The sequence below is a fragment of the Dendrobates tinctorius genome, unplaced genomic scaffold, assembly GCF_039654945.1.
Source record: "Dendrobates tinctorius isolate UK_male_01 unplaced genomic scaffold, ASM3965494v1 ptg000033l, whole genome shotgun sequence".
NCBI classification, from domain to species: Eukaryota; Metazoa; Chordata; class Amphibia; order Anura; family Dendrobatidae; genus Dendrobates; species Dendrobates tinctorius.
Genome location: NW_027361701.1, coordinates 7343057 through 7366155, shown reverse-complemented (window position 1 = coordinate 7366155; position 23099 = coordinate 7343057). Strand labels below are relative to the sequence as shown.

General features: G+C 45.9%; 1 protein-coding gene across 1 annotated transcript in view; it reads right to left on the bottom strand.

Moving 5' to 3' along the window:
• CHADL (chondroadherin like) overlaps window positions 1-23099 on the bottom strand; it is a 564691-nt gene that overhangs the window by 251873 nt on the left and 289719 nt on the right. Inside the window, exon 4 of the mRNA XM_073572981.1 lies at window positions 19102-20760. Coding sequence (XP_073429082.1) covers window positions 19102-20760 — 1659 coding nt within the window. The remainder of the gene's footprint in view (window positions 1-19101; window positions 20761-23099) is intronic.

Sequence of the window (23099 nt, the reverse complement as noted above, 5' to 3'; positions counted from 1 at the left end):
CTCAGACGTCAAGGTTAGATTTCAGAAAGGCAGATTTTAAGGGATTCAGAAAGAGAATTGGAGGGATCCAATGGCTGGATATCCTTAAAGACAAAAATGTCCAGGAAGGATGGGAAATCTTGAAAAATGAAATTCTCAAAGCACAGTTGTTAACAATTCCGAAAAGAGGGAAGAATAGGAAGCATTTAAGGAAACCAGGATGGATGAACACAGAACTTAAGCACATGCTAAAAAGGAAGAAAAAAATGTTTATAAAATGGAAAGAGGGAGGCATATCTAAAGAAGAATATAATGCTGTCTGCAGAATCTGCAGGGCACAAATCAGATTATCTAAAGCTGAAAATGAATTGAGGCTTGCAAGAGATGTCAAAAGCAATAATAAAGGATTTTGGGGATATGTCAAAAGTAAAAGAAAAGTCAAAGATGCTATAGGATTTTTACAGGATGAAAATGATGAAATGGTAAGACAGGATGTTGAGAAGGCTGAACTTTTAAATTCCTATTTTGCATCTGTTTTCTCTCAGAAAGGAAATGTAACATCAACTGTTATTCACTGTCCTATTAAGGGAATAGAAGAATCCAGGATATCTATAAACAGAAAGATAGTGAGGAAACACTTAGCTAACCTAAATGAATTCAAGTCTCCAGGTCCAGATGAATTACACCCCAGAGTACTGAAGGAGATAGCAGAAGAAATTTTTGAACCCCTCTCCATAATCTTTGAAAATTCTTGGAGAACAGGAGAAGTGCCAGAAGACTGGAGAAGAGCAAATGTTGTTCCTATCTTCAAAAAGGGGAAGAAGGTGGACCCAGGCAACTATAGGCCGGTGAGTCTGACTTCTATACCAGGAAAGATCTTTGAACAAATTATTAAACAACATGTATGTCAATACCTGGATAAGAATGAAGTGATTAAGCAGAGTCAGCATGGGTTTGTAACTAATAAGTCATGTCAGACTAATTTAATTTCCTTCTATGACGGTATTACTGATTGGGTGGATCAAGGAAATGCTGTAGATATAGTATATCTTGACTTCAGCAAAGCATTTGATAAAGTCTCTCATACAATCCTTATTGAAAAAATGACTAAGTATGGAATGGACAAGGCAACTGTTAGGTGGATTCATAACTGGCTTAGTGATCGGACCCAAAGAGTGGTCGTAAATGGCTGCACATCCAGTTGGAAGAATGTCTCAAGTGGGGTACCACAGGGCTCTCTCCTGGGCCCTGTATTGTTCAACATCTTTATCAACGATTTAGATGAAGGAATTGAGGGTAAACTGATTAAATTTGCTGATGACACAAAGCTAGGAGGAATAGCTAATACTAGAGAAGAGAGAGAGAGGATTCAAAAAGATTTAAATAAACTGGAGAAGTGGGCAGCAACTAACAGAATGGTTTTTAACAGGGAGAAATGCAAAGTACTACATCTGGGCAATAAAAATGAAAAAGCATATATAGAATGGGAGGAATAGGGCTAAGTGACAGCACATGTGAAAAAGACTTGGGTATACTAATAGATCACAGACTGAATATGAGTCAACAGTGTGATGCAGCAGCAAAAAAGGCAAATGCAATTCTAGGATGTATTAACAGAAGCATACAGTCTAGATCACGTGAAGTCATTATTTCCCTCTACTCCTCTTTGGTCAGACCTCATCTGGAATATTGTGTCCAGTTTTGGGCACCACATTTTAAAAAAGACATCAACAAACTGGAGCAAGTTCAGAAAAGAGCGACCAGAATGGTGACCGGTCTGCAAACCCTGTCTTATGAGGAAAGGTTGCAGGATTTGGGAATGTTTAGTTTGCAAAAGAGAAGACTGAGAGGAGACTTAATAGCTGTCTACAAATATCTAAAGGGCTGTCACATTGTAGAAGGATCAACTTTATTCTCATTTGCACAAGGAAAGACTAGAAGCAATGGGATGAAACTGAATGGAAGGAGACACAGATTAGATATTAGAAAAAACTTTTTGACAGTTAGAGTGATCAATGAGTGGAACAGGCTGCCACGAGAAGTGGTAAGTTCTCCTTCAATGGAAGTCTTCAAACAGAGGCTGGACAGACATCTGACTGGGATGATTTAGCGAATCCTGCTTTGAGCAGGGGGTTGGACCAGATGGCCCAGGAGGTCCCTTCCAACTCTACGATTCTATGATTCTATGATAATCTAAACTATTTTCTAATATACAGGGTGGGCCATTTATATGGATACACCTAAATAAAATGGGAATGGTTGGTGACCCAGATCAGCTGAATGGGCAAAACAAAAATTGGAACAGGACACTCAGTTTACATTATGTTCAGTGATGAGGCAAACATATTTGGGTGGGCCATTTATATGTATGTATATATAAATAAAATGGGAATGTGAGTTTTCTTGTGCATGGTGTCTTGCATTGAAATCTGCTGCAATGACCCAGGTACTGCGTTCACCAGACATCAACACAATTTCGATCCGCTCCTCACGTGTTAACCTCTGCAACATGTCAATGGCTGTAAACAAAGAGAAACTTGTAAATAACTCATGAAAGAATAAAGTTACATTAAAACCAAGCACACCATTGTCTTTCTAGTGACATTCTCAATAATTTTGATGTGGCACATGACCCTCTTCCCATTAAAAAAAATAAAGCTGGATCCACAATGGCCGACTTCAAAATGGCTGCCATGGTCACCACCCATCTTAAAAAAAATTTTGCCTCCCATATGCTAATGTGCCACAAACAGGAAGTTGATATCACCAACCATTCTCATTTTTTTTAGGTGTATCCATATAAATGGCCCACTCTGTGCTTGCATACTTGCCCAATCACAGCTAGCGCTCTGTTGTCGGCTCAGATCAGCAGTAACAAGCTGGCTACAGAGCAGTGTCACAATAGCCAGCACGCAGAATCCAGTGACGGTACATGCGGGAGAGCACAGATTTTACTCTTTTGCTGGAATAGCTTGCTGGTGACATTTGCAGAACCCCAAAGGTGCTAATATCAGGGAAAAAAAACAAAGTGACCTCATTGCGCAGAAATTATACCTCTCAATTAATTATTTTACAGCTGCAGTGATTATTTTGTGCCCACAGGTGTTTTCACTCTGTAACATCCATGACATGCATTTTTTCTGGAGTATGGCAAATATGCCAGTTAAGTATCCATATGTTGTGCCCAGCTTGCGCTTATGGAGACACACAACCTATAAATTGTTAATTAGGCTCTCCCCATTACAATAATGGCAAACATGTGGCCTCTTACTGTGGTTTAGGCACAGTGAGCTCAGAAGGAGGGGGAATTTGGATTTCATAATGTAGATTCCACTGGGTTTTATTTGATGGGGTCGGAGTTGTCTCTTTTCCAGAGTCTTTGTTCTACCAGTAATGTGGGAACCTCCTATAGTTCCAGTGACAGGTGACGGACTAAAGTGGAAGTTGGTTTTGTATGGATAAATTAGGGTTTTTATTGGTAACATTTTGGGGTACATAATATTTTTTGATTGTGCTCAGTATACAGTAAGGCTGGATCATATTCTTGTGTTCTACGATGAGCACTTACGTACGTTGTAGTTTATATGTAAATCCCACAAAAATGTGATTCAGACAAAACTCCCAAAGGAACCACTCACAATGAGGCAGATGGAGACACTTTGGGCTTTGTTCTTGTTTCCGGTGGTATCCATCTTTTTAGGCGTGCACAGAACTGTGGTTGTCCACACTAGTGTGGTAAAAAGATGCCTAAAATGATGGGACACCTCCAGAACAGAGGCCAGATGGAGTCAAGAGTGATTCCATCTGCTTCATTATAGTAAGTGGTTTTGTTTGGGATTTACACAAACAGGAGAAATATAGGAGTTTGTTTTATAAAATTACAAAAAATCTATAACAAAAGTCTATAACAAACAAGATTAAAAATACAAAGATGTGCTGTAAAAGACACCAAAGAGGTAGCACTCAGTACAATACGCAAAAATTCTAACTCCCATGTAACATATATTAATGAGTAAAAGGACCACCAATAGGATCAATTAAGTATAATCAAGCCGACAACCATCACTTCAAGTGGACTCCAATCCTTATAAGCATTATGGCATCCATGTGAACAAGGTTAACATAAAAGATATGTCCCATATAAGACCATATTAGCAAAGGTCACCTCCCCTTGAGAAAGCATAGTTAACAGCAGTGAAACGCGCGTCGGGGTGCGTCCTTGGGTGTGCCTCAGTACAAGGTGAGATTACCTCCTTCTCATATTCATTAGGTCTATGATGGCCACATTTGTTATTTTCCTCTAGCAAGATGGTGCCTCCTAAAACACAGTAGCAGCTATCGGATCACCTCTATAAACACCGACAGCTGCTACTGCGCAGGCGTGGTGGGCGCCATTTTCAAATGGATTTTTTTTTAATATTAGGATAGCTTCAACCATATTTGTTATGCACACAGTACATATGTGATTATGCTACTGCGCAGGTCCACGACTGGCGCCTGCATGCAGAAGGGTTTTTTTCACTATGTATATATATAATATTCATTATGTAAACTAGGGGGCAGGTCACTGAGGGAGCAGTGACCTGTCAGCAGTCTTCAATATGAATACCTAATCAGAGCACCACATAAAGACCCCCCCTCCAGCCCCCCCCCAGAGCATGAGCATATCATTAGCACAAAACTGAAAATAAAGATTAAACAACAACCAGAAGAATTTCATCACCAGGTATCATTTTAACCGCTTAGTGACAGGGCCAATTTGCAGCTTAATGACCAGGCCAATTTTTACAATTCTGACCTATGTCACTTTATGAGTTTATAACTATGGAATGCTTTAACGGATCCCGCTGATTCTGAGAATGTTTTTTCGTGACATATTGCACTTCATGTTAGTGTTAAAAATTATCCGATATGACTTGTGTTTATTTATGAAAAAAATGGAAATATAGCCAAAATTTAAAATTTTGCAATTTTCAAACTTTTAATTTTTATGCAATTAATTCAGAAAGATATATCACACAAAATACTTAATAAATAACATTTCCCACATGTCTACTTAACATCAGCACAATTTTGGAAACAAATTTTATTTTGTTAGAACGTTATAAAGGTTGAAAGTTGACCAGCTATTTCTCATTTTTACAACAAAAATTACAAAACATTTTTTTATGGACCACATCTCATTTGAAGTCACTTTGAGGGGTCAATATGACAGAAAATACCCAAAAGTGACACCATATTAAAAACTTCACCCCTCATGGTGCTCAAAACCACATTCAATAAGTTTAATAACCCTTCAGGTGATTGACAGTAACTGAAGCAATGTGGAAGGATAAAATTAACATTTAACTTTTTTTTACAAACATTTTACTTCAGAACCAATTTTTGTTATTTTCACAAGTGTAGAAAGAGAAAATGAGCCACAAAATTTGTTGTGCAATTTCTCCTGAATACGCTGATAGCCCATATGTGGGGGTCAACTACTGTTTGGGCGCACCGCAGGGCTTGGAAAGGAAGGAGAGCAGTTTGACTTTTTCAATGCAGAATTGGCTGGAATTGAGATTGGACTCCATGTCACATTTGGAGAGCCCCTGATGTGCCTAAAAAGTGGAAACCCCCCACAAATGACACCATTTTGGAAAGTAGACCCCTTACGGAACTTATCTAGATGTGAGGTGAGCACTTTGAACCCCCAAATGCTTCACAGACGTTTATAACGCAGAGCCATGAAAATAAAAAATCATATTTTTCCACAAAAATTACGTTTTCACCCCCAAATGTTTACTTTCACAAGGATAACAGGAGAAATTGGACCACAAAAGTTGTTGTACAATTTGTCCTGAGTATGCTGATACCCCATATGTGGGGGGAGGACCACTGTTTGAGAGGATGGCAGCGCTCGGAAGGGAAAGAGCGCCGTTTTGGAATGCAGACCTTGATGGAATGGTCTGCGGGCGTCTTGTTGCGTTTGCAGAGCCCCTGATGTGTCTAAACAGTAGAAACCCCCATAAGTAACCCTATTTTGGAAACTAGACCCCCAAGGGACATATCTAGATGTGTTGTGAGAACTTTGAACCCCCAAGTGTTTCACTAAAATTTGTAATGCAGAGCTGTGAAAATTAAAAATAATTTTTTTTCCATAAAAATGATTTTTTTTTAGCCCATGATTTTTTATTTTCACAAGGGTAACAGGAGAAATTGGATCCCAAAAGTTGTTTTGCAATCTGTTCTGAGTACCCTGGTACCCCACATGTGGGGGGAACCACTGTTTAGGCACACATCGGGGCTCAAAGGGGAAGTAGTGACGTTTTGGAATGCAGACTTTGATGGAATGGTCTGTGGGCATCATGTTGCGTTTGCAGAGCTCTTGATGTGCCTAAACAGTAGAAGTCCCCCCACATGTGACCCCATTTTGAAAACTGGATCCCCCAAGGAGCTTATCTAGATGTGTGGTGAGCACTTTGAACCCCTAAGTGCATCACAGAAGTTTATAACGCAGAGCCGTGAAATAAAAAATCATTTTTTTCGACAAAAATGATTTTTTAGCCTCCAATTTTTTATTTTCCCAAGGATGGCAGGAGAAATTAGACCCCCAAAGTTGTTGTGCAATTTGTCCTGCATACGCTGATGCCCCTTATGTTGGGGTAAAACACTGTTTTGGCTCGGAAATGAGGGAGCACCATTTGACTTTTTGAATGCAAAATTGGCTATAATCAATGGTGGCGCCATTTCGCATTTGGAGACACCCTTATATGCCTAAACAGTGGAAACCCCTCAATTCAAACTCCAACACTAACTCCAACAAACCTTTAACCTTAATCCCAAACCTAGCCATAACCCTAACCACAACCCTACCCCAACACACCCCTAACCCTAATCCCAACCCTAACCATAACCCTAACCACAAACCTAACCCCAACACAACACTAACACTACTCCCAACCCTAACCCTAATCCTAACCCTAATCCCAAGTCTAACCCTAATCACAAGCCTAACCCTAATCCCAACCCTAACCCTAATTCCAACCCTAACACCCTAACCCTAATTCCAACCCTAATCCTATCCCTAACCCTACCTGTGGCCCAACTCACTTTAGCCTAACTCTAACCCTAATGGGAAAATTAAAATAAATATATTTTCTTTATTTCATTATTTTTCTCTAACAAAGGGGGTAATAAAGGGGGGGTTTATTTACTATTTTTTTTATTTTGACCACTGTGATAGGGTCTATCACAGTCACCAAAATGAACCAATAGGAAAAATCTTCCTATTGTTGTTGGGTGCTGGCCGGAAGATCTCGGCGGGCACACTAGGCATGCGCCCAACATTTTCTTACCAGAAGAAGACGCTGGCATCTGCGAGGGGAAGCCAAGAGACAGAGGGACACTGGGAGGAACCAGGGACCCTATTTCTCTCTCCTGTGATGCGCGATCACATCAGAGGAGAGAGAAATTAAATTGCACATTGGACTTTTTTTGCGGTCGCCGTTATGCGGTTAATAACAGCGATCGCAACCCTAGGGTCGGTAAAAATCGACTCCAATCATGTTCTCTGGGGTGTCGGCTACCCCTGACAGCCGAAATCAAGGAGAAAGTCCAACTCTGGGGGGGCGGTATACACTTTTTCCACAGCACCGCTAATTAATAGCGCTGTGGTTTAAGTGCCCTTAACTACCGACGTTAAAAGGCGTATCGGCAGTCGTTAAGGGGTTAATCAGTATAACGGCACCGACCTGACAGTGTCTGTAGGCTACTCAACACAATCCTGCTGACAGGTTCTGTTTAAGCTCCTTCCTGTCTGTAATGTTTAGGTTGTGGATTCCATTACAGTGGAAACAAAAAGAAAAATTATAATTTTGTAATTGCGTATTATTTTTACTACTTTTATATGGACAAAAATCCATACAGTGAACATGGAAATACATTGTTAGATATACAATGTGTCTCTATGGACTTGTGTAATTTGCTTCTGGCTGCATTGCCTGCAATAGTGGTCAAGATTACCAAAATCTCCTATCTACATCATTGTGGGCTGTGGCTCCTAGATGAAGACATGATTTTGAGTCCTGGTGAGACCTGATCACAGGAGTGGGAAGAATTGAATAATACACTTTAATTTATGCACTGAGCAGAGAGCAGTCCCGCACACCAAGGATAAGGAGCGAAGAGAGATGAGTATAGAAGCCAGGACATGCACTGAGTAGAGAACAGCCCTGCCCACCATGGTGAAGGAGTGAAGAGTGTTGATAATAGAAGTCAGAAAATGCACTGAGTAGAGAACAGCCCTGCCCCCCATGGTGAAGGACTGAAGAGTGTTGAGTATAGAAGCCACAACATGCACTGAGTAGAGAACAGTCCTGCCCCTATGGTGAAGGACTGAAGACTGTTGAGTATAGAAGCCAGGACATGCACTGAGTAGAGAACAGCCCTGCCTCCTCATGGAGAAGGAGCAAAGAGTAGTGAGTATAGAAGCCAGGACATGCACTGAGTAGAGAACTGCCTTGCCCACCATGGTGAAGGAGTTAAGAGTGTTGAGTATTCAAGCCAGGAAATGCACTGAGTAGAGAGCAGCCCTGTCCCTCATGGTGGAGGAGCGAAGAGTGGTGAGTATAGAAGCCAGGACATGCTCTGAGTAGAGAACAGCCCTGCCCCACATGGAGGAGCATTGAAGAGTGATGAGTATAGAAGCCAGTATATTCTGTGGTGTAGTGACCACTGTGTCCGCTAGGGGGTGCTGTGTGGATGCCCCAAGAGAGAGGATGAGTGGCAGAATACGGAAGGACCATTATGTATCTCAAGGTGGGTGGCCTTGAGATGGAGACTGATGTGTGTGTTGAGCAGCAGTGATACTGCTGAGGTGCTGTGTCAATGTGTCAGGGAGAAGTCTCTAGGTAGCTGGGAAGACGTGCGGGCCCAGTTACCTACAAACCCACCCAGGGGGTGTGTTTAAGGACGCTATTGCAAAGTGTGTGTGAATGGTTCAAGGACCTGTGATGAGGTCATAGCCATGTGACCCGGTGGGCATGGCTACGGACCATATAAGGTGGCCAGGGTAGGTCACATGTGGTGAATGCAGGGACCTGGTTGGTCCGTTGTGGAAGGTCCCGCTGGAAGAAGTGTCTCCTGGCTAACAGCATGTGTAGTGGCTGGGTGTAATGGCTGCACGTGCCTGATGATTCCCTGGAGGGAATGGATGTCTGCAGCATGGTGTAGGAACCATGAGGAAACCCTGACGTATGTAAGATAACTGAGGCTGAAGAGCCTGTGTACGCATAACCTGTGTGACCACAGGGAATACAGAGCTGCACTCTGTCATGGATGCTATCCTGATTAAGTGAACTGTATGTTATGCTGTGGGTTTATGCTGCATAATAAACCGCATGGACTATAATGGTTTTATGGAAAACCCATGCCGGATCTGGTTTTGTGGCGGCTAAGCGAGTATCCCCTATGTGAATGACAGCACTGCCTCACAATTGGTAGAGAAGGCTATGTGCAGTGCTGGCAACGCTGAGCCAGGAGGGCTGACGGTTGTGAAAGCCGTGTGATGTGCTTCAGACCGGAGTCAGAGAAGGAGACTGGTGATTGCTAGGGTGCCTCTGTGGATAAGAGGTACCTGAGGACCTGTGTGGTCGACACAGGTAACGGACAGGTGTTCGTGTGGTACTGACCTGGGTCAGTGAGTAAGACGGTGTTCCTGGAGGGTTCAGTGAGGAAAGGTCCTGGAGGGTCAGTGTTGGGAGATTCTAGGAGAAAGAATCGGATCCTGGGAGCACGTGGTATGACCTTGGACCTGGTGAGGCGCGAGTGTTGGGCAGTCTCAGGTGGAGACAGATGTCCTGAAGAGCACCCGCCGAGCCCCTGGACCTGGTGAGGCTGGTGTGTGGGGAGACCCTGGGAGAAGGGTCGCTCCCTGAATCGCACCCGATGCGTCCTGTGTGTTGGATGGTCTCAGGCAGAGACGGAACGTCATGAATAGCTCACAGACAGGACACGTGAGTTTTGTGTGGTGTTTTTTTTCTTTTCTCAACTCAGCCTGCGCTGGCTCAGTGGGAGTCAAGAAGGTGACAAGCGGCTTGCTGTAACTCGGCAGGGTTACGAAGGGGACAAGCGGCTTCCTGTAGCTCGGTGGGGTTACGAAGACGACACCAGCAGCGGTGTATGAACGGCAGCCTGTGGTGTTGGTGTTCGGTGACAGCAGGAGCTGTGGTGGTGCCAACAAGGACTTGTGTGGTATCGTAAGAGACATAAACTGTGTGGTGTGAACTGGTATAACGGACATGGGGATGTCCCGGAAGGGGGCGGTGACCCAAATCGGGGTGGTAGCCCAAAAGAGGGTGGAGTCCCAGAGGGGGGCGGTGACCCAAATCGGGGTGTTAGCTCAAAAGGGGGTGGAGTCCCAGAGGGAGGTGGTGACCCAAATTGGGGTGGTTGTCCAGAGAGGGGCCGAGTTTGAAGAAATGGCAGCACTGGTTGGCTCAGTGGGTATGTCTGGGGAACCGCAATGTTTGTGTAGATTGTTTTCAGAATGTGGGTTATATTTTCCGGAGCATGGCGGACCACAAGTGTGTAACGTGATGCTGCACTGGGAAGGAATCTCGGGACGGTTGGACTCAAAGAGTCAGGTGACTCTGGTAGAAACTCCTCTCACTTTCTGTCTGACCGAGAAAATGGCCCAGGTTCGCTGTAAACATGGGGTGAACTATGTGCTAGACAGAGTGGTGTTTGAGGGGCCCGGAGGCAGTGAGTGCCAAGGTGGCGGGATACCACCAGACTTAGTGTATACCTTGGAGGGGGGACGGGACTTTGTCGCGTTTGATTACCTATGGTACGAGGATGGAGACGTTCCTACGGTTGGGCTAACAGATATTAAGACGGTGACGGCTTCTGATGTGGAGAGGTCAGAGGTGGAAGTGACCGGAAGAAGGGGTACGTCTGCCCAACGGACGGACCTGACATCTGTGACTGGACTGACGTTGACCTGGTTGATTAGACGGCTGAAGTATTCACACGGCTAGTGAGTAATTGGAGGGGTGACTCAGCAGGTCGGGGTGACTCAATCTCTGGGGGTGACTGTGGCTCTGAGAGAGAAAGGGAGCACAGAATAGAAGGGCTAGAGAAATAAGGACTGAATAAGGCCCTCAGAGAAGAGGTGGATGAACATGTCAAACGAGAAAGAGTCCTGAGACAAACGGCCAAGCACAGGGTCGAGGAGCTCGAGAAAGAAGTCTTGGAGCTCAGAGGTCACCTGTCCACCTGGCAAAGTGTGAACAAGAACCTCAAGGAAGGGATGGAGGAACTCAGAGGAGTAGTAAAAAGTCTTCTGCGGAAGAAGTTGGACAAAAACTTACCGCAGATGAGTGCGAGTGATAACAAGACGGAACTGCCAGTATCCATCTTGGCAAAGGGTCATGAAGAGTGTGATAAAACACTCTGGGATCGCCTTTGCTGGGGTCAAAGGTCACGTGCGTTCAGCATGAAACTCAGGCGCAGAGCTGGGATTCGTGTATAACTGACCCTGGGTCAGGTTTATTAACGGTGAAAGCAATGCAAAAGGAAATAAAACATAAAACAAATCTTTGCCTGTCCGGCACTAACTAAACAATGGACAACCTAACTACCAACTGGCGGGCTTCTCCCGTCCAGCCAAACCACAGTTGCAGTGGGCACTGCTTCCACTCACGTGTGTCTCTCACACAGACAGGCTCTCTGTGTTCCCAGGCTGAGACACTCACACAACCACCTGGCATCCTTTTATATCCACCTCCCATTATCCATTAGTAAGCAGGTGCGATACTGACCAGACTAGGCCACATAGGAAAGGAATCTGGGCGAAATATACCTGCCCTCATCCACTATTCCCACATGATTCTCACATATCCCCCCCTCTGCTCAGACCACTCCGGTCGAGCAATGACACCCGCCAAACAGTGCACTCGGGACAGGGCATCTGCATTTCCCATCTGTACCCCTGGGCGGTGCTCCACCGTAAAAGTGTAGGCCTGCAGGGCAAGGAACCACCGGGTCACCCGGCTATTCCGTTCCTTGTTCAAGTGCATCCACTTGAGAGGGGCATGGTCAGTGATCAGCCTGAACTTTCGGCCCACCAGGTAATATTTGAGGGCCTCTAGAGCCCACTTAATGGCGAGGCACTCTTTTTCCACGACTGCATAATACCTTTGCTCGTGTTTATTCAGCTTCCTGCTGAGATAGAGGACTGGGTGTTCCACTCCGTCCCTCACTTGTGAGAGTACGGCCCCGATACCGGTATCAGAGGCATCCGTTTGTACCACAAACTCGCTGAGGAAGTCCGGAGTCACCAGTACGGGCTGAGAGCAAATTGCCCGTTTTAGGCCATGGAAGGCTTCTTCAGCCGCTAAACTCCATTTAATCATGACGGAGTCTTTCCCTTTTGTAAGATCCGTCAGGGGTGTAGCGATGGCTGCAAAATTGGGTATGAACCGGCGATAATAGCCGGCGATCCCCAGGAAGGCTTGCACCTGCTTCTTGTTGACAGGTTGTGGCCAGTCCTGAACCGCCTGAATCTTATCAACCTGGGGTTTAACAACACCCCTCCCAATGACATACCTCAAATACCGGGCTTCTTCTAGCCCGATGTGACATTTCTTGGGGTTCGCGGTTAGACCTGCCTCCCACAGGTCGCCAATCACAGCTTGTACTTTCTGGAGATGAGTCTCCCAGTCCAAGCTGTAAATGACAATGTCATCCAAATAGGCCAAAGCGTACCGCCTATGTGGCCTCAGGACTCGATCCATCAGTCTCTGGAAGGTGGCCGGTGCCCCGTGCAGTCCAAACGGCATATACACATACTGAAATAAACCTTCCGGCGTAGCAAATGCCGTCTTTTCTCTGGCAGCCTCAGCCAGAGGGATCTGCCAATACCCCTTTGTTAGATCTAGGGTCGTAATATACCGGGCTTTTCCTAACCGATCTATTAACTCGTCGACCCGGGGCATAGGATAGGCATCAAATTTTGAGACCGCATTCAGTTTCCTGAAGTCATTGCAGAACCGGATGGTGCCGTCCGGTTTAGGAATTAGCACAATCGGGCTGGACCACGCACTGTGCAATTCCTCAATGACTCCTAACTCTAACATTGCCTTCACTTCTCGGGAAACGGCTTCACGGCGCGCTTCCGGGATTCGGTAGGGCTTTACGTGAACTGTGACACCAGGTTCCGTTACGATGTCATGTTTCATTAGCATAGTCTGCCCGGGTTTTTCTGAGAAAAACTTTTGGTTGTGAAGTAGAAACTGCCTGACCTCAGTCTTTTGCCGCTCCGAGAGAGTCTCTGCAACCCGTACCTCCGGTATGGTATGCGAGCAGACAGGACGGGCCAGCTCCGCTGACAAGGCAGACCGATCCTTCCAGGGCTTTATCAGATTTACATGATAAATCTGTTCAGGTTTCCGTTTACCTGCCTGGTATACTTTGTAGTTTACTTCACCAACTCTTTCCTTGATCTCAAAGGGGCCCTGCCACTTTGCCAGGAACTTACTGTCCACCGTGGGGACCAGGATCAACACCCTATCTCCGGGTGCAAACGTACGGATCTTGGCGCCCCTATCATAGATTCTTTTTTGGGCTCCTTGAGCCTGTATCATGTGTTCTTTGACGACAGGCATAACAGCCGCAATACGATCCTGCATTTGTGTGACGTGATCTATCACTGTTTTAAACGGAGTGACCTGACCCTCCCAGGTTTCTTTTGCCACGTCTAATAGTCCGCGAGGACGTCAGGCGTACAATAACTCGAAAGGCGAGAATCCCATGGAAGACTGGGGTACTTCCCTGATGGCAAAAAGCAAATACGGAAGTAAATAGTCCCAGTTCTTCCCATCCTTGTCTATCACCTTTCTCAGCATCTGCTTCAGAGTTTTATTGAACCGTTCGACCAACCCGTCTGTTTGAGGATGATACACGGATGTGCGTAACGGTTAGATTTGTAACAACCGGCAGAGCTCCTTCATTACCCTGGACATAAAGGGGGTCCCCTGGTCGGTGAGTATCTGTTTCGGTATACCGACCCGACTAAACACATGCACCAGTTCCTTGGCAATCGTCTTGGTGGCCGTGTTACGCAAAGGGATGGCCTCTGGGTAACGAGTGGCATAATCCAAGATGACCAGGATATGTGGTGTCCACGTGCAGACCGTGGAAGGGGCCCAACTAAATCCATCCCAATCCTCTCAAACGGGACTTCAATAATAGGTAGGGGTACCAAAGGGCTACAGAACCGGGGCTTAGGTGCAGAGGCTTGGCAGTCAGGACAAGACTCACAATATACACGAATATCGTGATGCATGCCTGGCCAAACAAAACAGTGTAATATCCTTTCAGTGGTTTTCTGGACTCCCAGGTGACCTCCCATCACATGTCCATGGGCCAGGTCCAGCACCTGCCGCCCGTAGGGTTTTGGCACGACTAATAGTTGCACCGTATCTTCCCCCTTTTTCTCTATCTGATAGAGTAAATCATTCTCCAGAACCATGTAAGGATATGCCAGCCTAGAGCCAGGTTCTACGGGTACCCCATTTATCACTTTTACATTTGTCCTAGCCTGAGAAAGGGTAGGATCCTTTATTTGCTCGCTTTGGAAGTCATCTTTCTAAACTTCTAAATCCAGCAAATGGGGAGGTGGACGGCTGTCGGCCTCCTCCTCTTCCCCGGTCTCCTCCGTATCACCCGCCATGACTGAAAACGGGAACTGTAGGTCATTTCCAGCAGACTCTTCCCCAGAGTATTCCGGGGAGACCTCTTCCAGGGGTTCGGGACCCACACGCGCCCTGGGAGAAGAATCATGTACACTATTACCCGAGGGCATCAACTGATTCTCCCACAATTGCCAGAAGTGGGGAAAATCCCGGCCCAGGATAACATCATGCAATAACGCCGGGACGAGTCCCACTTTATGTTGCACAGACCCATAGGAAGTAGTAATGCATATGACCGCGGTGAGGTACGAACAGGTGTCTCCATGCACACACGTTACAGAAAATTTGTCTGATGGTCCAGTCGGGGCTGACACCAGACTGGCCTTCACCAGAGTCACCACACTTCCCGAGTCCAACAATGCCACCATATTTTTGCCATCAACAGTTAAATCACACAAATGTTTTTCCACATCTTTTTGACCGGCATTCACACTCACTACCCGTGCAACCATAGACATGCGGTTTTTAGAGTCTGTGACGTCGCACTGCATGGGTTCAGTAGTGACCGGACAGTTCGCAGCAATATGTCCCATCTCTTGGCAGCGGAAACACCTAACGGGCCCCTTGCTTAGACCATAGTTCGTTACTCTCGGCCTCGCAGTGCGGGCAGTCCCGTTTTCCTCCCCCACTGTCTTAGGGATTTTTCCATCTCCCCTACTCCCTGGAACAGTCTTACCGGTTCCCCGTGGAGATGATGAAGAAAGAGGTGGGGTAGCGTCGTCTTGGAGTCCTTCCGCCACAGAGTAACGTTCAACCAGATCCACCAGTTGATCTGCTGTCGTAGGATTTCCATGGCTTACCCACTTCCTCAGGGCTGGCGGTAGAGCTCTCAGGTACTTGTCCATGACGACTCTCTGGATTATCTCTGGTGCTGTCAACACCTCGGGTTGTAGCCACTTCTTCGTCACGTGGATCAGGTCGAACATCTGTGACCGCGGTGGTTTATCCAGCTCATAAGTCCATTGATGAACTCTCTGTGCACGGACAGCGGTCGTCACTCCCAGCCGGGCCAAGATCTCGGCTTTCAATTTGTCAAAGTCCTGCGCGGCTTCAGGCTCTAAGTCATAATAAGCCTTTTGGGCCTCACCGTAAAGAAACGGGGCAATCAGGCCGGCCCATCGTGCCTTCGGCCATTTTTCTCGCACCGCCGTCCGTTCAAACGTGGTCAGGTATGCCTCGACGTCATCTTCGGTCGTCATCTTCTGCCAGTACCGACTCACGTGAATCACTCTCGACTTGGCTTCCAGGTTAACCTCCTGTAGGCTTGCCAGGCGCTGCGCCACCTGCTGGAGAAGCGAACGATCGGTAGCTGTCATGTCCACCAACTCCTTCAGCTGGGCCATCATCACCCGATTAGCTTCTTGCTGGACGGCGGTGGACTGTACCAGCGCTTTCACCACGTCCTCCATACTCATGCTTGCAACGTGATGCCCGTGTTCTCCACCACAATGTGATAAAACACTCCGGGATCGCCTTTGCTGGGGTCAAAGGTCACATGCGTTCAGCATGAAACTCAGGCGCAGAGCTGGGACTCGTGTATAACTGACCCTGGGTCAGGTTTATTAACGGTGAAAGCAATGCAAAAGGAAATAAAACATAAAACAAATCCTTGCCTGTCCGGCACTAACTAAACAATGGACAACCTAACTACCAACTGGCGGGCTTCTCCCGTCCAGCCAAACCACAGTTGCAGTGGGCACTGCTTCCACTCATGTGTGTCTCTCACACAGACAGGCTCTCTGTGTTCCCAGGCTGAGACACTCACACAACCACCTGGCATCCTTTTATATCCACCTCCCATTATCCATTAGTAAGCAGGTGCGATACTGACCAGACTAGGCCACATAGGAAAGGAATCTGGGCGAGATATACCTGCCCTCATCCACTATTCCCACATGATTCTCACAAGAGATAAAATCTTATGAAGTTTGTGAGCTAAGGACTGAAGAAGACAGTCACCTGGTCGGGTCAACTGTAGTGAGGGAAGTGTCCGTGGTAAAGCCAGAGCCTCCTGGCCTGGAAGAGAGCAAGGCCATGACCTTCAAGTGTGTAATTGATGTACCAGAAGACATGCAAGAAGCCTGTGCTGAGGAAGGTGTGCATGAGGCTTTCAAAGAGGCGGTCAAGGCGTGTAAGGTGCACTGGGCACCTGAGACTCAGCAGTTGGTGATAATATCAGCCAGGGAAGATACAGCAAACCGGGTAGCTGTCCTGAAAGAGATGCATTTACAATGTCTCCACGCCAAACAGCTGGTCAGGCGGAGTAATATGAAAGCTGCTCGACGCCTAGAGTTAGCAAAGGAGGCTATGGATCGGCTGGGTTTGCAGAAAGATGTAGTTCCGATTCCCAGTGGTTTGATTGGGAGAATCAGTGGAAGACTCGGGAAGGTAATGCAAGACCTTGTCAATATCTCCGGTGTGGTGAGGGTGTGGATCCCTCCTGATGATGAAGACCAGGTATCCCGTGAAGTGGGTAGGATTCCCATCATGGTGGTTGGCTCCGTAGAAAGCCTGAGAAACTTTAGGATGCTCGTGGAGTATCGAGTGGGGTACCTGCAAGAAATTGAGCAGTTGAGGCTGGACCGTCGGCGAATCAATAAAGAGGTACGGAACACCAGGTGGCGGCCGCCTTCAACCCAAGATGTAAGGACCCGAAGGGTTCCTCCAAGTAGTGACATGGCAGGTGGCCGAAGAATGTCAGCAAGTGGCAGTTCGACGGGCCGTACGAGGCTGAGAGACATTAGTTCCTGTGAGATGCTGAATGGGTCAGACTCAGGCCAAACAGTAGGCCTGATTAAGACTGATGACCGTACAAACCGGGAGAGCCGGTCAGTGGGAGAAAGGTCAGGTGACAAAGCACACTGTAGGAGGGTGGTGACTAAACAGTGTCTGATGACACAGATAGACTGTGACTGGAGGGCCAAAGATCAGGGCCGATATTCTGACTGCTGGGGGCGGGGGAGGTCTAATGCAGAGAGGAGGCCGTATGACAGATGGAGACGGTTCTCTCGACCTGGGGGGCAAGGTGTAGTGAGTGCCCGGTCTCGAGATCCTGGGGTGATGCTGTATGTTCAACCCCACAGGTTTGAACAGAGGGGGGAGGTATGTGGTGTAGTGACCACTGTGTCTGCTAGGCGGCGCTGTGTGGATGTCCCAAGAGAGGATGAGTGGCAGAATACGGAAGGACCGTTATGTATCTCAAGGTGGGTGGCCTTGAAATGGAGACTGATGTGTGTTGAGCAGCAGTGATACTGCTGAGGTGCTGTGTCAATGTGTCAGGGAGGAGTCTCCAGGTAGCTGGGGAGACGGGCAGGCCCAGTTACGTACAAACCCACCCAGGGGGTGTGTTTAAGGACGCTATTGACAGCGCTACCTCACAATACACAGAGTAGAGAGCAGTTTGCCCCACATTGAGAAAGAGCGAAGGGGGGTGAGTATGGAAGCCAGGACATGCACTGAGTAGGAAGCAGTTCCACGCCCTGAGGAGCAGGAGTGAAGAATGGTGCGTATAGAAGCCAGGACATGCACTGAGTAGAGAGCAGCCTTGACCCCCATGGAAGAGGATCGTAGAGTGGTGAGTATAGAAGCCAGGACATACACTGAGTAGAGAGGACTCCCATACCCTGAGGAGCAGGAGCAAAGAATGGTGAGTATAGAAGCCAGGACATGCACTGAGTAGAGAGCAGCCTTGACCCCCATGGAGGAGGATCAAAGAGTGGTGAGTATAGAAGCCAGGACATGCACTGAGGAAAGAGCAGCCTAGCCCCCCATGAAGGAGGATTGAAGAGTAGTGAGTATAGAAGCCAGGACATGCATTGAGTAGAGAGCAGTCCTGCCCACCATTGAGGAGGATCGAACAGTGGAGAGTACAGAAGCCGGGACAAAGATCTGACAGGACAGTTTGGAGCTATCAAACAGCTTCTATTTTCTGCTTTGCTCTGTTGACGGGGAGGGAGTGCCAATGACATGATGATTAACTGTTGCATAACTGCTGGGCACCAACTATCAGTTAGCATGACGCTGGCAGTTACTCCCCGTCTACAGAGCAGCCCAGAGGAGGAAGAACTTCTCTGTTGACGTGAAACAGCAGAATGGCATCAGGAGAAGTCTGTGATCGCTCTTAGCGAGTGCAAGGTAGAATAGGCAGGTAGTAACCTGCCTGTCAGTTCTTAGCCCTGTGAGAAAAAAAAATAATCCCAGATAACCCCTTTTAGACAAAACACAAGAACAAAACACAGTCTACAGCTTATTCACTCACATTTTCAAATGCTTCTAAAGATGCATCTCTTATTTCCACTTGAAAAACTACAGTCAGTTACTATGAGGTAGCAGACAGACCTTTTTTGACCAGTGTTAACATTGTCAGAACAAAAATTTCTTACTGTACCTGCTGCAGTCTCATGTCGTTTAGATATAGTTGCTGTAATGATTGAGATACTGGCAAGAATGCCCCATTGCCAACATTTGTGATGGGATTCTTGGATAGCCTTAACTCTGTTAATTTAAGCATTCCTTTAAGAGCTAGTGTTGGTACCTCTGATAGCGCATTATCATCAAGGTACAGTCCTTCTAAATCTTTTACATTCCGAAAAGCTGTTGGAGCAATGGAATTAATTTTATTTCCAGTGAGATATAACCAGCGAAGGTTTTGTGTCCCAAGCAAATTGTTGTTAGAAAGGGAGTCAATTGAGTTCTTTTGCATATGCAGTGAAAAGAGGTTTGGGAGAAGCTTAAATGTTTCTTTTGGAATATTAGTAAACTTGTTATGATCAAGGAAAAGATAGCCAATTTTTGTAGCTCCCTGAAAGACCTCAGGGCTTAATGAGGAAATCTTATTATGTGATAAATAGACATAAACCAAATTTATCATCCCTATAAATGCTCCTGGTTGTATGTCATTAATCTCACAATTTTGTAAGTGCAGTGATGCTACATTTTTCAAATCCAAAAAAGAGCCTTTAGGAATTGAGTGGAAAGAATTTTTACGTAGATCAATGAGCGTTGTGTCCATGTGAAAACCTCTGGGAATCTTCTGTAAAGATTTATTCTCACAAATTGCATGCTTGACATCAGTTTTGCAGTCACAGCTTTGTGGACATGAGTTTTTCTCATCTGATTTTTCTGTGACCATTGTTATTTTATAAATATCTTCTGGGAAGTTTCCACATTTCAGATCTATAGCTCTGAGAGAATCCAAGTGATCTGCAAGGAAATGAGTAGGGCCAGCACAAAACAGATCAACTTTTAACCTTAATGAATCTGCCCATTCTTTAAAGGGTCTCAAAAAGCAATCACAGATAATCATGTTTCCTGTCAAGTCTAGACGTTTTAGTTGCTCCACTCCAGAAAGTGGTTGAATCGATCTGATCTGATTGTTACTCATGTCAATGAAGGAGAGTTGTTTGCTTTTTTCAAATGCCTTGTAAGACACATCCTGCAGTGCCATGTTGTTCAGGAGGAGCTGTTTGAGAGATGCCATTTGGATAGCTTCTTCTACAATGAAGGTCATTGGGTTCCATCCCAGCTCTAGCCTAGTAAGGCCAGACAGTCTTGAGAATGCTTCAGTTGGTAGGTACTGTAGCTCATTATGATCAAGACTTAACCTTTTCAAATTTGGAAGCGCTGCAAATGTTTCAAGTGACACAATGCTAATCATATTTTTGGAGAGACTCATCAATTTAAGCTGCAGGAGTCCCTGAAAAACCATATCTGGCAAGTAGACCAAGAAATTGTCTTCAAGATTCAGAATGCTTAGAAATCCTAATTGGCTAAAAGCACCTGGCTTTATCTCCTCAATTCGATTTTTCTCAAGTATCAATTGCTCAAGAGATGAAAGTCCATCAAAGGACTCCTGCTGTATAAAACTTATGCAGTTAGAACCAAGGTTGAGGTACCGTAGACGTCCAAGACCTCGGAATGACCCTTCTTCTATTTTTTCAATGCTGCAGTTTTGTAGACTGAGATGAGTTAGGTATGAAGTGGAAAGGAATGCTCCTGAAGGGATTACTTTTAGTTCATTTCTGTGGAGGATCAGTTTCTGTGTGTACTGTAAAAACAAATGTTAAGTGGTCACTGTCATTTTAACAACCTTTACATGAATCAATTATACAAGCAAATATTATACATTTTCTCATATATGTTATTACAAAAATATACTTCATTTTCCAATTATGAGCCACTTTATCTTCTCCCGTTTCCTGAACTCATCATCCTTTTATAAAAACATCTCACATTTGCAAGATGAACTTCCAACTCATTAAAGTATTAGATCAGATTACAACTCCTATTAAAGTCTATTATGAGATGAGAGAAGGAGGAGTACTGAGCATAATGGTTGTTGAGCATTCCGATACCGCAAATATCGGGTATCAGCCGATATTCGCGGTATCGGAATTCCGATATTCCGATATTGAGTTCCGATACTTTTTGCATATCGAATACCGGAATCGGAAGTTCCCATAATGCTATGAGCCAGTTTGATTTGATTCAGCCATTGACAATCCTCAGAAGTGTGGGCACATCCTGTTAGGCATGTTAACTAATGGCATGGCTGTGATTGGCTGCTGAACTGATGTCATGATGCACTATAAAAGCCGCCGCCGCCGCCATTTCGGGTCCACTCTGCAGTGAATTCAGTTAGGGACAGGCTGCTGTTCAAGACTCTGAGGGACAGTCAGAGATAACGATTTGCTATATCATATTGTGCTTTACCCAGGCTATAGTATCAATCAGTGTAGCTTTCTTTTGCCTTGCAGCACTGTTCACAGCTGTCTGCAAGGTCTGTGTGAGTGCTGCTCACGCTGTGTAGCTTGTCCTGCAGCCACGTCTGGTTGTAGGCCGCTCAGCGTGTATCACTGCCTCATACATATTTTTCTTTTATTGCTGCAAATTTTTCATTAATTCTCCTATTAGTGTGCATCCATCCGTATCCATATACATTGGTTGCAAACACTATAGGAGTAGACAGCGGAGTCTTTCTGCAGCCTTTCGGTGCTAGTGCCCAGTTATCTGCACTGTTCACGGCTGTCTGAGAGGTCTCTGTGTGTGAGTGCAGCTCACGTTGTAGTGTGTCCAGCAGCTACGTCTGGTTGTAGGCCGCTCAGCATGCGTCACTGCCTCAGACTTATTTTTCTTTTAGTGCAGCTCATTTTTCATTAATTCTCCTATTAGTGTGCATCCATCCGTATCCATATACATTGGTTGGTTGCAAACACTTGTGGCAGGGCTAAGGGTCGTGTAATTGATGGGAGATATGTGCCTCATAAATGGCTTGTCTCTATAATGTAAGGCATAAGTAAAGCGTACCAGATATTATTATTGTGGTTGTTTGAAGGACCTGTGGTGAGGTCACAGTCAGGTGACCAGTCAGCTGCTGAGTTTGTGGGTGTGGCTACAGCCTTATAATGTGGCCTGCTCCTGAACCAGGGGGTTGTGTGTGGGGAGGACTAAGCCTCCCATGTGTGCTGAGACTCCTGCTCTGAGTCTACAACTACGGACATTTTGTGTTATTTTGCCTGAGCTAAAAGGCTATTTGTTTGGTGTTACATTGCCTTGTGCGTTTATGCCGTGAATAAACCGCAAGCACTGTTGAAGAACCTGTCTCATATTTGTCTCCCGCTGCACCTAAGCGAGCCACATCCCCACACACTATATAGGAGTAGATAGAGGAGCTTTTTTCTGGCTTGTACCCTGCAGCCGCAGCCAGATTAGTATTACCCTATTTTTTGGAGCCTCATCTATTGCATTGTAGGTTACCTTCCTGCATTGTAATAGCTCCAAAAAGTTTGTGATACTATCGCTTTCACATCTTTGGTCACATCCTTTTTGTTTTTTTGAAAAAACAAAATAAAGTTCACCAAACACTCCACTTGATAGTTGTGTAGGCCACATTAGCTCATATTAAAGTGTAGTCCACACACTTTATAAAATTAGTGTTTCTTATACCTGTTAGCAGCTGTTCAGGAATAAGCACACTAAGCCCCCCCCTTTGAACTTTTCTGTCTATCTTTATCAGTCTACCAAGATGAAGAAGGCAGGGAGTAAGGCACGTGGTCATGGGCGTGGAGTTGCAGCAGGGAGAGGATGTGGGGATTCAGCAGGGAGAGGACGTGGGATTCTGTGCCTGCTGCGGGCACCAGTGAGTCAGCATCCCCCAGTTTTACCAGGCAACAGTCCTTTATGCGCAGCTTTATAAGGACCTCGCCATACCCCACTGCTGCGGGATGAACAAATTGAAGCCGTTGTCGGATGGATGGCAGCTAACGCATCGACTTCAATGACTTCCACATCCTTTCAGGGCCAGAGCACTGAAGAGCAACCATCTGTCTCTTCACCACCTGCCAAATTGCCCAGGCAGTCAGAGAGCCCTGGACAGGAGCCATCTCA